At 37.8% G+C, this 17,080-nt stretch overlaps 1 protein-coding gene across 3 annotated transcripts in view; it reads right to left on the minus strand.

Moving 5' to 3' along the window:
- scn8aa (sodium channel, voltage gated, type VIII, alpha subunit a) overlaps positions 1 to 17,080 on the minus strand; it is a 66,466-nt gene that overhangs the window by 12,381 nt on the left and 37,005 nt on the right. For all 3 annotated transcript variants that reach the window (XM_016256587.1, XM_016256571.1, XM_016256579.1), the window contains exons 13-20: positions 15,708 to 15,843; positions 15,363 to 15,601; positions 13,994 to 14,167; positions 9,106 to 9,462; positions 7,867 to 8,337; positions 7,234 to 7,351; positions 6,978 to 7,132; positions 5,298 to 5,471 (exon numbers count right to left, since the gene is read on the minus strand). In XM_016256587.1, the coding sequence (XP_016112073.1) occupies positions 5,298 to 5,471; positions 6,978 to 7,132; positions 7,234 to 7,351; positions 7,867 to 8,337; positions 9,106 to 9,462; positions 13,994 to 14,167; positions 15,363 to 15,601; positions 15,708 to 15,843 (1,824 nt within the window). The remainder of the gene's footprint in view (positions 1 to 5,297; positions 5,472 to 6,977; positions 7,133 to 7,233; positions 7,352 to 7,866; positions 8,338 to 9,105; positions 9,463 to 13,993; positions 14,168 to 15,362; positions 15,602 to 15,707; positions 15,844 to 17,080) is intronic.

Here is a 17,080-nt window from a genome sequence, read left to right on the forward strand (position 1 = left end):
TAAAGCTTTCTCCTTCATCTACAGATCATGTGATCTTTGGGGGTAATTGTCACCTTTAGCCTCAGTCGGAACCCACAAGCGCCCCTTTATGGAGGGCCCCGGGGCCCCCTGAGCCGGCTGAGATGGCCCCTCAGTGTAAGCTTTCTTCATCTGCCAGCACGCTCGCTCTGTAAGGCAAGGTCAATGAGATGTGTGGCTGTGACCAAATGAAGACAGGAAAATAAAAATAAAAAATGCCAACTAAAATTGAATAGATTCAAAACAATCAAAAATGGCTCATGTTTGTCACTCAAACCATTTTGGTTATTAAATGAATTATAAGAAAATAAAGCATATTAAAATAATATTTTATATATTATTAAATAATTTCTTTTGGAATGGATCATAACTCATACACTCCCTTAATATATAAAAAAAAACAGAAATATGAGCATAGTCAAATAATAGTCTGTATGGTTGATGGCACAGATATATAGCATGACAGACTATAGGAAATAATGGAACATATACAGTATATAAACATACATGAACCCACAAACACATGCTAGATATGATGCCGGCTCCTTGTGAAAGCCCTCTGAGCATCACACCCATAAAAGCAAAAGCAAATAACAGTGGAGGAACAAAGCATAGACTAGTCAGGAGGACAACTCACCGTCTGCTGTACGTCCTCAACATCAACACATCTCAGCACTACCTTACGGAAGGGAAGAGTGGGGAGGGAGGAATGAACTTTTGATCCCTCTTGGGATATGGAGTTCTTCCCAACTAGCACAAGTGTTAGTCCAGCACCCCGGGAATAGTCAAAAAGGACTTTAGCTCCCATCAGCCTCGATTAGGGCTGAGGAGTAGGGGTTGATGTACAGAGGGTGGGTATGGACTGTAGTCAGAGCAAACTCACAAATTTGGTTTATTTTTAGCTGTGGGATGACTCCTTAGTCAGTTGCTGGTCAGACTAATTGTTATGCTGCATTCCATTCAAAGTCAGATGTGGAATATTCCTACATGATATCTTAAAATCCCTAAACAAAAACCATTCCCAGACACTGAGACGATGTATAAATAAGATGTTTGAAATATTAATTTAGGCATTTGGTAGATGCTTTTATCGAAATCAACTTAGTTAATGCATTCCATGTGAATCAAACCCATGACTTTAGCATTGCTCGTCATGTTGCACCATTTGAATCACAGCAACTCTATAGATTTAACCAAATTGTTGAGGATAAACGATGCATGTAAAAAATATCAGATACTGAAACAGTACCACGTTTCGTACTATCTGACTTATTTATGCATTTGACTTGCTAAAAATTAAAAATGTAAAGTATCATAAATGAACATTCATGTGAACATCTCCCTATACACAACTATACAAAAGTTTGGGGTGGTTTTTCAATGTTTTCAAAAGAAGTGTCTAATTTGTTAAAGTGATGGCAAAGATGACTTTTCAACAGCCATTGCTCCAGTCCTCAGAAATCTTTCTAATATGCTGATTTGGTGATCAAGAAACATGTCTCAGTATTATTACAGTTGAAAACAGTTGTGCTACTTAATATTTTTGTGGAAATCATGATACATATTTTTTCAGGAATCTTTGATGAATACAGAATTTATTTGAAATGGTAATCTTTTGTAACATCACAAATATCTTTACCGACACTTCTGATCAATTTAATGTGCCTTTGTTGAAAAACAGTATTAATTTATTTAAAAACAATAATAATAAAAAATAAACTTCCCAAACTTTTGAAAGGTGTTTGCAAGATGTCATACACCAGCATCTCAAGCAAGTTTCTGCATGGATTCTGAGCTGGAAGCCTGGTAGCCTCGTTATTGGGTTGCTCAGCCTCTCGCTCGGATTAGCGAGCTGCCTGCCGGCTTCGTCTCCACTCCACAGTTGCGGCTTATTCCAGCCACTGCTATCCACCGTCCACACGAACTGTCCGTGGAGGCGCTCATTGCCCGTTGTGAATATTCTCTGTTCAATAAAGCCTCTGTTGTACCCGCATCTGAATCCAGCCTATTCCCTGACAAGTGAAGTTCTTTTGAACTTTTGCAGGCAGGAAATTCAAAGTTTCAGAGTTGGAATGGAATACAGCACCAGCTATGAACGAGGGATCAGGCTTTGTGTATAAATAAATACATTTGATATAATTAATTGTCAATGTGTAAAAATTATCTTTATGTGTTAAGCAATATATTTCAGAATAAAACTTTTGGGAGCGTTTATATGCTTTTGGATACATTTCAGGTGGATAAAACTGTTGGTAAAAGGAGGTTAACTTCTGATAACATTTAAGGAAATATATGAAGTGAAAGAGCATCAAATAGACTGTGTATGCATCTAATAATGTCCCACGGCACCTCATTAAACAGCATTAGGTGTATGAGCTCTGCTAAAAGGTGGTTAGTTCAGGAACAAGGTCAGAACACACACACAATCTAATTGTATCTTGACATGGTCACTGCAATTGTAACATGTCCTCCACATATCATGAGAAAAGCACATTCACATGACATTCCTCTGAATCCCTTAGTTTGGAGTCCAAGTGTGAGCATTTTAGTCACATAAACAGCTTAACATATTTTCATCAAATACTTTGAATCATAATTTAAAACTACATTAGCGTCACTCATTTGTTGTGTAAAATACTCTTAAAATACTTTGTTTATGGAACAACTGATTGCAATCATAACTTGTAATGGACTCTAAAATGCATTTTACACTTGGTGAGTCTCCCACAATAAGGGCAGGGCAGAAAATGAAACCAGTCAGAGACCACACATATCTTATTGTTCACACAGTATAGACATCATTCACATGTACAAGATTTAGAAACAAGGTTCATTTAGAATGAGATATGCTTGAATATCTTAGATCAATAATCATTGTTATTGATAGACATATTCTGGCTAGTAATTTCCATTTCAACACTTAAACCATATAATGATGGATATGGCCTCTGTCATTTTACTAAAGGAAATTGCATACAACGGGGGAAGACACAAAAGTACAATTATTTGCACAATATTGGTGATTTTCAAAGCCAGTTTATCATTCTTGATAGCAGATATTCAAGCATCTCAGGGTCACGTAGAAATCTAGCATTTTTGCAAAGCTATGCATGGGTGATAGATCTTAAAGAGATGATGCAATCTTATGAAATAACATGATTTAGACACAAAGAATCTATATTACATATGCATTAATATTCAAGATAAGCACAACGTTTTTCCTTCAAGCTTCACCCCTGCATACCAACACACAGCTTTACTCTTCATATAAAAGATCACATTTGACTCTTCTTTGCCCAAAACATTAACATCTTGTTGAAAGGGGAACCATCCTGTTGTTGGCCTTGACTATCGCATAAAACATCTGCATAGATACAGGACGGCGAGCAGATATTAGTCTTTTCATCTCCTCTGCTACACCATTTTCCTTTTTAACTGACAGCTCAAAGAAACTGCTCCACCGGTTTTCAGCTATTTTTAAGTCATCTTTAAAACTTACCTTGCTGTGACTGGCAACCAGTATTGTCAGGTCTATGAACATGCAGAGTTTATACTGTCTCTGTTGTCTGAAATGCCAAAGAATTTATTTTATCAGTTTAAACAAAGCTTCTAAAGTCCCTGACTCGGTCAGGTCACTTGGCGGCCATCTTGGTAACACCCATTTGTAGCTAATTTCTATGTAGGTAAAAGATATACAGCTCCTATATACTTGAATGGCAAAACAGAGAAATTTCCAAAGACAACTTTTTGTAAACTTTGTTAGCTAAACTCATCTTAAGCAAATCAAGTATTTTTCAGGCTGGTTCTAGAGTTTGTTCTAGAGCAGCGGTCGGGAACCTATGGCTCGCGAGCCACACCTGGCTCTTCGGCAAAAATCATCGCCAGATCTCTCACCTATTACAAAAATTAGACATCACTAGATATCAGCAATTCCTTTGTTGTAGAGCCTACATAAGCTGATAAAAGGTTTAAAATAATTAAAAAAAAAATCGTACCGGGCAAAGTGCGTATTTAAGTGCTGTTCGCGAGAGTCACGAGTGACAGCAAACCACTGACGTGTCTATGGTAACGTAGAGCTCCTGCACTCAGATTCGTAGCTTGTTTGTGGTAATAGCGAAAAGAAAGATTTTTTGAACAGCAGAAAATGTGTAAACGGATGTAAAAAAAAAGTGACAGGGCTGAAACATATACTTTGCTTTATTTGTTTTATACTTTGAAACATTTCGTACATATATATATATATATATATATATATATATATATATATATGAAGAAATGGACAGCACCTGAGTTAAATATATGAGTGTCACAGCAAAGGGTCTGAATACTTAGGACCATGTGATATTTCAGTTTTTCTTTTTTAATAAATCTGCAAAAATGTCAACAATTCTGTGTTTTTCTGTCAATATGGGGTGCTGTGTGTACATTAATGAGGAAAAAAATTAACTTAAATTATTTTAGCAAATGGCTGCAATATAACAAAGAGTGAAAAATTTAAGGGGGTCTGAATACTTTCCGTATCCACTGTATATATATTTTTTTTTTACACTTTGGCTCTTTTGGAAAAATGTATTAACCAAAAATAAAAAATGTGGCTCTTTGGTAATCTAACACTATCAAAAGGAAACTGGCACTTGTAACTGACATTCTGCTATGATGTTTAGTATTAGAGTTTCCACCGATTTATTGTTATGGTCTGGCTTACACTCTCACTTATACTGTTTCTGTCCTGGTCCATGGTAATTCTGTTTCTCTCCTTTGCTAAAATGCTTGAATTACAATTTCATGTTCAAATGTATTGCCTGGTATGAGAAGCATACAACATAATCTAATCATCATAAAGTGACTTACAAATTAACAAAAGTCCAAATCCCTTCAATTTTTTTGTCCAAATTTCTCTCCTTTGCTAAAATGCTTGAATTACAATTTCATGTTCAAATGTATTGACTGGTATGAGAAGCATACAACATAATCTAATCATCATAAAGTGACTTACAAATTAACAAAAGTCCAAATCCCTTCAATTTTTTTGTCCAAAGCAGCCATACGTGTATCACGTCATGCTGCTTGGCCCCACACGCTGATGCATCATTGGTGCAAAATCTCGTTCCACATAGCTTCATATTAGAAATGAAATATGTTCTGATTCAGGTTATGACACAATGTAACGCTAGTCAGACTTTGCTTTTTGCAGGATGGAACCCATCAACAAAATGTATACGTTAAGGGCATTTATCAAACTGACAACAAACATAGCACAACTGAAATTGTAGACTTACGTCAACAATGAAGAAGTCCAGCCAGCACCAGGCGTTGGTGAAGTACTTGACAAAACCGTAGGCCACCCACTTTAACAACATCTCCAATATGAAGATGTAGGTAAAGACCTTGTCAGCGTATTCCAGAATAACACGGATTGTCTTCCTCTGTTCAATGTACACATCCTCAAAAGCCTGCAGCAGATAACATCCAGTTGCATTAATAAAACAAGTACTATCCGCTGCTCACAATACCTCTCAGTGGTTTTCATTTCAATTAAAAAAACTAAAGGAGAGAATGCAGTAATATTTCAATTAAAATATTAATTCAATAAATAATAATTAGAAATAATACAAAAACAGATTAATAAAATAATGATAATGATATTATTATTATTTATGCACAACAACAACTGGGAAAACAACTGAAGGCTACTTCTTTGTGCAATAATTCAGTTAAAAACAGAGTCAGCTTTCAAAAAGCAATTGTATAAAGCAAGACCCCTGATTCTATTACATTCCTTTTTTGGCAACATTAGCAGTGCTAAAGACAGGAACATTTCCAGTGCCAGAAATAGATCCAATTGGATGAATAGTACAGTCCATTAATCACATCACCCAGCAGTGCAGCTCTGGCACCAGGTCTCTACGATGAGACAATGCCTGCTTGAACCTCACATTATATATACCTCACTCCTCACATGAACATTAATGCAACAGTCAGACAGAATTCAAAACATAATGGAAATGAGTTGCCACGATATAAATTTTTTGCCAAGTACAAAAAAAACCAATGTTTTATGTTACAACACAATATAATAATTGAACTAGAGCTGCACGATTAATCGAATGCGATTGTCATGCACATTTTGTTAGTAAAGCCGGTTCTGTAATCAGCAGTAAATCATCATCACGTGCTTTCAGATGGAGCTGCATTTGCTACACAGAGCCGTAGTTCACTGACAAGTTACGCAAAAAAATCGCAGACGATTTTATTGCGCGATTATGAAATAGAAGAAGTCGTTCGCGATAATGACAGCTGTTTGCATAGCTTCTCAGTGAACTACGGCTCTGTGAAGTAAATGCTGCTCCATCTGAAAGCATGTGAAAATACCACATTTAATAACATATTTTTTACTCCAAACTCACTTCATAACGTCAGTCGAGTGTTTGAAATAAATCCTTCTGTGAGATGATGTGGCTTCTTACACAGAATAAGGCACGCAACATATTTCATAGTATTTAAGCAGTGATAAAGGCATTGCATTATAAATATACTTTATTTTAATGAAAATTATAATAATAATAACTCAGATAAACCATATATTGTCATAATCGTGTGTTTATTAGTCACGTTGAATCATTAAAAGCATTTGAATCTTCTGTTTATCCAGCTACCGCTATAGGCATTTCCTGTGTTTCTTCTGCGAGGCGTATTTGGAGTTTCAGCGCGAGAGCGCCCTCTGGCCTTTGGATGGAGATTTACTGCTGATCACAGAACCGTGCTTCACTGAAAGATACGCATGTCAATCGCAGCTTCTGTCGAATCGCAATTTCAATTCCATTTCGATTTATCGTGCAGCCCTAAATTGAATCCCAAGCAATATTTAAGCAGCCTTTTTCGACTTAAGTAATGAAACACAGAACAAAGAGCTTGTGCACATCCCTATAAGAAATTTGTGTGTTTGTGTACATTCTCACCAATGCTCCACTACTGAGGAGGATCATGAAGATGATGAGGGTTTCAAACCAGTTGTGCTCCACAATGAGATAGCAGGTCTTCCGGAGGAACCACCAATTCTTACCCCAGCCCTCCGTGATGGGCACATCACAACACTTGTAGCGGGCCACACAAGCTGCAAAATGGCACACATTATACTTCTGTTCTCATAATCCATTACAGTTTCTGCATAAAAAAATAAATCATCTGCAAAGAGAAATCTATGAGCCCTTTTACCTTCAGTCCAGCAAGCTTCAGGGTCAACATATTCCTCTACTGCCTCCACCACCACCGCTTCCTCTACCTCTGGTTTAATATCTATGGTGCTGCCCTCTGAAGAGCTGATGTCATCCAACTAATTAAGAAGATTTCACAAGTGCCATTTTTTGATGTAAAAAAATTAAAATAGCATAGCAAAAACAATGTTCAATGCAAATTGTAACTGCATTATTAAAACGCTTCAAAAAACTCAAGATGCTCAAACAGAATAATAAATAGCAATAAATAGCAATTGACCACCAGTGACAGACAAGAAAAGGTGTTTGTAAACCGTTCTGTTTTACTATGCTAGACATCCAGAACTAACACACTTTAGCTCTAAGAATGAAATGACAAGAATCTGTTTTCATGTTTCACAATACAGTGTTCTCAATGGCCTACACACGTTTGAACATAATTTTGAAACAATACACTGCACTTTACTTCATATATATCAATATCATGGACAAAAAGTAGCAAATACCTCAGTTTAGAATCACTAAACATTTACTCCTGAGGCCAAATCAATAACCACAGGGTATTACATTTCACCCACTAGCAACTAGGTCAAAGCCTAAAAGCATCACAACATCAGCTCTTTTGCATACTCACTTCTTTGCTGCCCTCTGCTTCAGACTCACTGCTGAAATCTTCGGTGTTGAGATTCTCAAAGTCAGACTCGCCCACGGCGATGGGCACGCATACGGTCAGGTTGGGGTTATGGATGAAGGACATGTGGTCATCATCAATCATGTACTTGCCCACGCTACTGCCTATACCACTGGTGGTTCCGTTGCCATTTTTCTGATAGTCCAGGTCACGGCTGATGTCCACGCCTGTGTGATTGGTGATGCAGTTTAGCTTCCGGTCGTACATGTCGTCTAGCGGCTTGGCCTCGTCGGTGGCCTTCCTCCTGAGGATGATGTTGACCAGTTCTCGAACTTTGGCCTTCACCCAGGCAATTCCCTTCTTAATGCGAATAACTGCAATCTGCAGGTTGTTCATCTCGCCGTCGTCATCAGAAGCTGCCAAGTTGTCTGCGCTGAATGAGCTCAGCAGCAAGGCAAGGAACAGATTCAAGACCTGATCAGCGTGAGAGAAAAGTAATATAACTTAGCCTCAAATTACCAAGACAGCTGCTTTTGGAGGCATTTTATGCATCATATACTCAGGCATACTGATACAATTTTTATTTTTAGAGTGATAGTTCAACCAAAAATTAAAACTCTGTCATCATTTACTCACTTTCACGTGGTCCCAAACCCAAAAGACTTCAAATTAATATATTTTTTAATGAAACCTGAGAGGTTCCTCCCTCCATTGAAAGTTCAAGTAACCAAAGTTTACAAGACCCCAAAAGGTAATAAAGGCATCATAAAGAGAATTTCAGTTTAATCTAAGGGGTGTTTTTTTGCTTTTATCTGGTTCATCTTAGGTCAGACAGAATAACGCAAATATAGTAATGTAATATAAATAATATAGATATACACATCTACAGTACATATAACATGCAACCATACATTAATTCAGATGAAGAAAAAGAAAACACCAGGCAGGCATAAAGGTGTGTTTTAATTGTGAATAAAAGTCTAAATTAAATGTTAATCATATAAAGCGATTGTATCTCTTCACTATCTCTTCACTTGACTTGGATTAAACTGTTCGATTCATTTGGATTAATATAACCCACTTTTATAACCTTTTTGGATCTTTTAAGCTTTGGTTACCTGAACTTTCAACAGAAGGATAGAAACCTAAATCTTGAGTTTATCTCCATTTCAGCAGTTATCAGTACAACTTAGCTCAAATTTCATGACAAAAATGCATTTTCTGCATCTAAAGAACACTTACCACCAAGTTTCCTATGACCATGACCATCATGAAGACGATGAGACACATTCCCTGTCCAACCACCTCCATACAGTCCCACATGGTCTCGATCCACTCTCCACATAACACCCGGAAGACGATTAAGAATGAGTGAAAGAAGTCATTCATGTGCCAGCGGGGCAGCTCGCAATCTGCAGCGATCTTACACACACAGTCCTTGTAGCTCTTCCCAAACAACTGCATGCCCACCACGGCGAATATGAAGACGATGATGGCCAACACCAGGGTCAGGTTCCCCAAAGCTCCTACTGAGTTGCCGATGATCTTAATCAGCATGTTAAGGGTGGGCCATGACTTAGCCAGTTTAAAAACTCTCAGCTGTTAAAAGAGAGCACAAGTAGAATTACCATGTTCAATATTATTCTTTGAATGTGTGCTAATGAAAACAAAGGGCAAATTCATTAAAGAGTTGTGCCACTTATTCATTATGTCTTATTCACTAACCACCCACGATCCTGTTTAACCAGACACTCCTTTAAAATAATGTTGCTCTGTATTTAAATAAAATAACTGTCATTCTTTTCAGTACAAACACACCTCCTTTCTATGTAAATTAGGCTTATTATACTCACAATCTGCCTGCAATTAACATTGTGCTATTACCTCCCACAGAAAGAAGGTGCTAAACAGAATTTTATTTAAGAGAGATCTGTGTTTATGCTTTTTTATTTGTATTGGAAGCAGATGACAATCATAACATAAATGATATACTGGCAGACCTGACAACCTTGGAAATTATTTTTTGAGTATCATCAGTGTGCAGTGTGAATTAAAAAATTGTCATAGGTTACTCAGTGTCTGCACTCAGTTTGTGATATTCCTCTTATACGGTATTTTATAATAAACAGTAGGGATGCAACAATAAAGTTAGCAAACAGTTTTTAAACCACAGTTTTCGGTTTGGTTCTGTTGGTTTGGCACATCCGAGTAATTTTTTCCGATTTTTAAAAGCTATTTAAAGGGGTCATTGGATGCAAAATTCACTTTTACATGTTGTTTGAACATAAATATGTGTTGGCAGTATGTGTACACAACCACCCTATAAAAAAAAAGCCTGAAAAATAAGCCTTTTTATAGCATACGAAACAACATTTATGGGGCAGTTCGTTTCAGATTTTGTTGCTGATTTGAAATATGTAATTTAATTGTGAGTTCATAGGGCATTTTTTGAGATTTCAGGATTCCCCCATTCATTTAGATAGGACTTGGTCTTGTTTGAGCTGCCCGGAGGCATTGCAAATATGGCTGCAGAGTGAACAGACTTTCCTTGAAAGGGACTTTGATAATAATCACTTTCTCAGATCAGGCTGTTCTGAGATTCTTGGCAGAGTGACGTAGTTCTGCACAGGCCCCTCCCACGACTATTGACTGACATGGCCATTTTAGCACAGCCCCCCCGGAGTGAGCTTTAAACTGTCCGCCATTGTCTCGACGCCGGAGCAGAAGTAGACAAGAATGTCTCCTAGGTGATTGAGGTGTTTTGTTGTTGGATGTAATAATGAACATAGCAGTTGTCATTTACTCCAAACATCTGAGCCGCTGAAGATGCAGTGGATTCCGTTTGTTTTTGAAGGGAATGCGCCCCCAATCTACCTAAATGCTTCTATGTTCGCGTAAATCATTCGTAAACCAGCTTCACCTACAGAAGAAGTGAGTATAAGGTTTTTTTTAATTAATCTTTGCGAATCGCCTTTGCTAACAATGTGCTAGTAAGCAAGTTCCGCGGTTAAATGTGGCTAAAGTTTACAGTTTTTAAAGGGGTCATATGATGCGATTAAAATTTTTCCTTTCTCTTTGGAGTGTTACAAGCTCCAGTACACTTTTGTACACTGTAAAAAAACATGGATCATCAAATGTCTATTTAAAATTTATTTTGAGAGAAGTATTATTTTTATGGATTGGCCATTATTTAGTGCTATAAACCCATGTAATGTCTGTTTCAAGGCGTCCTCGCGCAAAAAATCCACATATGGATCACAGAAGTAATAGAACTGATGACACTCCAGGAAATCCTTAACAAGGACAAAAGCATCCAGCTATCACTGTAACTGAATAAAAGAACACAGAAAAGCTTTGAATGATGACATTCAAAGAGAACATTACAACAATAAACACTCGACTGTGACAATGTATGGTTTATCTGTGCTCTTAAAACCACCTTGGGTATTTTCATAATAATTAAGTATATTTATAATCCATTGCTAATCGACATAGGCTTTATTACAGTATAGAATATATTTCTGCGACATTATGTGATAAGAAACCACATCAGATTAGGATGGAAGTTATTTCTAACATTCGTCTGATGTTGTGGGTTATGTTATAATATTCTCTTTTGTTGGACAATAGATTTAGAGTCATTACAAGGGAAGATGTTCGGTGTGTGTTGCTTTTTCAGATGCACGTTTTAAGCGGGGAGGCGCTTCCTCATCTCAGCATGTACACCCACAGACACACACAAACAGAGCCAGTTTGGAGAGGAAAAAAAAACACATGGAAATCATTTAAATGCAAAACCGAAAAACAAAACGATCTGATAGGTTGAACTTTTCATCTTTTTCTGTTGCGTGTTTCGAGTACTGCATGTGGACAGAGGCGTCACCAGGATTTGCGTACTTTAGAGTGATAAACCGCTACACAAATCGCTACGCAAAATGCGTACAGGTTGGCAGGTCTGTACTGTATATGCAGACATACAGACAACACTAAGAGCATGGTACTCAAAATTAGTTTAAAGGGGTCATATGATGCGATTTCAATTTTTCCTTTCTCTTTGGAGTGTTACAAGCTCTTGGTGCATAAAGAAAATCTGTAAAGTTGCAAAGACTAAAGTCTCAAATCCAAAGAGATATTCTTTATAAAAGTTAAGAATCAGCCACACTTACCTAAAACGGCTCGTTCTAACACGCCCCTACATATCTATCTCACTATGTGGGAAGATTTGCATAACGCTGCCCAAATGTTCACGCAAAGAAAAAAGGCGTAACTTTTATTCTCACTGTAGTATTGTTGCCGTTGCCGCCATGTCCTGAAGACGCTGTGTGCTTCGTTGTGAAAGCGAAACTACTTTGTTTGGTCTTCCAAAAGAGGACGATATCCGCTTCGTCATGCCTAGAGCTGATCCGTGCTGGTCGCTGAGGGAATACATCAACTTAGTGCTGTGGATCGCCGAATCGGCTTTCACCGTGGATGAAGCCCGGGGTCGTCACATGTGCTTGCCGCTCCTTCGTCGGATCTGCCGGCCGCGCCGTTCTCAACCCCGCCGCCTCTGCTCACTCTAGCCCGGCCTCAGCTCAAGCTAAGCCGGGGCTTCCGCTCACGCTAGGCCGCTGTGTTTTTCGTTGTGAAATCGAAACTACCGTATTGTCCCGAATATAAGACGATATTTTTTTCTTGGAAATACATCTGAAAAAATGCGGTCATGCATAAAACGAGTGTGCCATGAAATACGTAATGTAATGCGTGTTGTAAAGATCGCGAGTAAAATCAAAAGAAGCAGAAAACCTTACAGCTGCATGGGTCATGACTGTCACGTTAGCCTGATGGGACCAAACTCCCTTTGTGATTTTAAAACATAAGACAGAACCCAGATTTGAAGACTACAGTAAGATTTAACTTCTACTGTTAATAAGATTTTGGTAGGCTACTATTAGATGGATAGCCTAAATGTCCTAATTCAGATGGGCTACCTGTTTGTTTTTTTTAATGGTATATCAAAAAGTGTATATTTTTTAAAATGTGATTGTTGGTACATTTTACCAGTTTTTACCATACTTTCAAAACAAAAATTAAAATAGGAAAAATATGCAATATGAAAATAATTGAAGACAAAATGTGTTTTACTGAGAAAAAACAAGATTTGTTTTTTAAAAAGCCTTTTTCCAAAAGGGGGGGTCGTCTTATAATCAGGGTCGTCTTATATTCGGGCCAATACGATACTTTGTTTGGTCTTCCAAAAGAGGACACGACTACAAATCAGTGGTTAAGTTGTATTTACAACACTGTTCCAGAACAGTTTAACCCAAATATCCAGATGTGTGCAGCACATTTTATGAAGGACTGTTTACTGATCCTGGGAGAGTAACGTTAGACTAAAATGCCGGCAGTTCTGACTCACGTAAGTACGTTTTCATTTAAAGGATTTGCGTTGCGTAAAAAGACAGTATAAGTCATTATAATCAGTAATTATGTCCCCACTGGATGCAACAAATGCCTCGTTTGTAATGGGTTTTAATGTTTTTGTCTCTTCGCTCCGGGCCGGGACACGTCATCAACAATATGGTGAGGGGCGTAACATTTTCGTCACACGCTTGAGGCATTCGGCCAATCACAACGCACTGGATAACTGGCCAATCACAGCACACCTCGCTTTTTCAGACCGATGAGCTTTGTAAAAATCGACGCGTTTCAAAAAGGCGGGGCATAGAGGAGAAGCAATAATGTACAGTATGTGGAAAATAATGTGTTTTTTTACTTTAAACCGCATAAACACATTTCATTACGCTAAATACACAAAATAACGTTCTTTTTAGCAGCATCATATGACCCCTTTAAATAAGCATTAAAATGGCAATGTAAGGGAAGTAGCAAAAAAATCTTTTACTCTGTATTGTGATGAGCCGAGTGAACTGGGTTATTCAGAAAACAAAAATGTAGGGAAGGGATCATAAAACATATGTATGAATAAAACATATGCATGGATGAACTGTTCACAATAATATGCAATTAAAAATAGGGTGATTTTGCATTTCATGCCAACTTAACCACTGATTCTGTTCCCTGATTCACATAATTTCTTAATGCAATAGCACATGCACACACATCAAAGATAAGCAATAAAAATGTTTACCAATCGGAATGATCTCAGCACAGAAAGACCTTCTACATCGGCCAAGCCCAACTCCATTAAACTCAAGCTCACGATAAAGCCATCAAAAATATTCCAGCCTTCCTGGAAATAGTAGTATGGGTCCATTGCAACCAGTTTGGCAAACATTTCGGCAGTGAAGATACCAGTAAACACCTGGAAGAAAGAAAACGTATTAATGACAAACAGATCACTTCGAGACAGACTTATTTGATTTATTTCTCTTCATAACATTACAAGAAAAATATATCTATATATTTTTGTATTCCTGTTTTTTTTTTTTTTGTATGTCTACGTATATGTGTCATTGATTTGTTCCTTTTTATAAGCTACTATGTCATGTTGTTACATTGTGTGCTCTGCTCAATAAAATAAAATCTCAATTTAACGAGCCAGACTAATTTATAAAAGCAATCCCATATCAGCAAACTGATTAAAGACAAATAAGCAATGCAGTCGTGAGAGTCATCAGCTCTTTCCTGACCTAGCAGCAAAAACATCCTGGCCTACACATTCACAATAACTCCCTGACCAATCGCTACAAGACTCTGTGACGTTCAAAGTGTCAAACGGATCATCCTGCTGTCACAGCTGAAGGGTACAGTTAATCACCCTGCAGGCGGGTGGACTGGTGGAGGGTACAAGGTGGCCTTGACTCCAGGAGGCCTGCCGTGTGTCTGCACAGCCAGCGAATGTGAGTCACGCTGCCACCTGCACAGCCACGACCTGCTCCGTCCCACAGGTGTACTGAAGAAGTTTGAATACTTGCATCATTATATCACCATGTAAGCTGAAATTTGCTGGAATTTCATTGAGAGAGGCCTGGCTATTGCATGCACGTGATTTACTCTACAACGCAGGTCACGTGTCTTAGAAAATCACGATTTGTGGTAGGTGTATGGTGCACTGCACTGATTTATGACCCCTAACAGCCTCGGTATCACTTGGCAACAATATAAAAAGCAATTTGGTTCATAAGTGGGAAACATAATCTGTACTTTCCTGCAATGTTGACAATTTTACAACAATTTTTACACTCATTCAGATGCAGGAACCAAATCGCACAGATTCAAGCTTCTAGAACTGTGAAAATGCCACCATTTTAGAGCTGCTCATCGATTAGGCTACATGAAATATTTATGCTGGCTCTGCACCACCACACACAGCCAGTAGCTTAGCACTGTCTCTACGCCAAGCAAAAAAAATGGCTTTGAGTGTTCCAACAACGTCCCTGCAGAGACTACAAAAATATAAGCCGTGGGGGAGGGGCACAGATTCATCAAGCAACGAAAGAATTCTTTATATCTGAATTCAAAGACTCTTGAAAATAAGGGCTATGCAGAATCCTCACCAGATTTCCGACAGACAGCACATGCTCAAAATTCTCCGTCATAGGGTAATGCTCCATGGCCATGAAGAGAGTATTCAGCACAATACAAATGGTGATAGCCAAGTCTACAAAAGGGTCCATCACGATCAGGTTCACAATCTCCTTAACCTTCATCCAAACAGATCCGCACTCCCAGATAAGAAACTTGTTGGCAAATTTGTACCAGCATGGTGGACACTTCCTCTGAGACTCTTCCAATTCTGGAAGCGAAGAATGAGAAGTATGGTAACCATGGTAACAGATTTCCTTCTTTTTTTTTTTTTTTTTAAAGCAGTACATTCCTTAGGTTACAAGATATGGACATACCCTCAACCAATGTGTTGGTTAACGCACTCATGACACTGTTGGCTCGCTCCTTGCGCCCAAACGATGTGTTAAGCTGCTCTACAGAAACCATTAGAGAGCCTGAGAGTTTCTTCTTGATTTCGAGATCAGTGGTTGGCTGTCAGGAGAAAAACAATGAGGTTAAACAGTAGCACCACAACATTATACAGTGCAGCCAATGGGTGGGGGGGAAATCTGCATCACATGGCTAGTTAAAGAAAGGCTGGTTAGGGGAAGAATTTTTGTCAACACATTTTGTCCAAAGGAGCCATTTTTCATTTGAATGCATTAAAGCAGAGACATGCTGGGCTCTCACAAGAGAGAAGGTTGGGTGGAAATTCATGGGTATTTGTCATTAGCATTCCTGCGATACATATTCCTAACATAAGCATGTGATTAACACGCTATATGTTATCAAAATGCTCACTCATATGGCCATTTGAAACTGTTTGTTTTAAAAAATATCCAGAATGCTGGAAAGGCTATGAATAAATAACTTATTCAAGTTTATCATATTATAAATCTACCATTGTTCTCCACTCCCTTCCTCCTCTCATCTGAAGCCCCTGCATCTCCAGATTTTAGGAGATCCAGTCAGCATGCATCAGCATGCATTCAGTCTAAGAAGTCAAGAGAAGAATGGAATAAATATCATGATCCATTAACCTCATGCTGAAGATCTGAAGCTATATACGATTCATAAAGCTAGCAGACTACCATGCTAACTACAATGCTTTCATTATAATAACAGTACGAAGAAATGGTGCTGATCATTAAAATAAGGGGACAAAATGCATGTATACACTATAAAGAAGAAAAAAACACATGGTATACAAAAAAAATGTAGATTAAGAGAAAATATGAAAAGAGAATTGAAGGCTAGAGGGTGGAAGTGGAAGAATTTCATGGTTAATTCACCTTTGCGTGAATATAAAATGAAATACAATTACAAAGGACATTGAGTTGACATGTAAGTTAAAATAAATAAATAAGTATGAAAAAATGAAGAAAGATTTTGCTTGTGGGGTGTAATGAGATGATGCAATGAATTCTAATTCCTACTACTAAGACATACATTACCATTAACAATTTTGGGGTTAGCAAGATTTTTTATTTATTTAACAAGGATGCATTAAAATGTATCAAAAGAGAAAATGTATGTTTAAAATAAACAATGCTACAAAAGATCTAATTTAAATAAAGGCTGTTCTATTGAACTTTCTAGTCATCAAAGAATCCTTAAGAAAACATGAATTCCATGAAGATATTAAGCAGCATAACCATTTTCAACATTGACAATAAAAAAATGTTTTAGTGCAACAAATCAGCATATTAGACTGATTTCTGAAGGATCA

This window comes from Sinocyclocheilus grahami, unplaced genomic scaffold (genome assembly GCF_001515645.1).
Source record: "Sinocyclocheilus grahami isolate Dianchi unplaced genomic scaffold, SAMN03320097.WGS_v1.1 scaffold29.1, whole genome shotgun sequence".
Classification (NCBI taxonomy): Eukaryota; Metazoa; Chordata; class Actinopteri; order Cypriniformes; family Cyprinidae; genus Sinocyclocheilus; species Sinocyclocheilus grahami.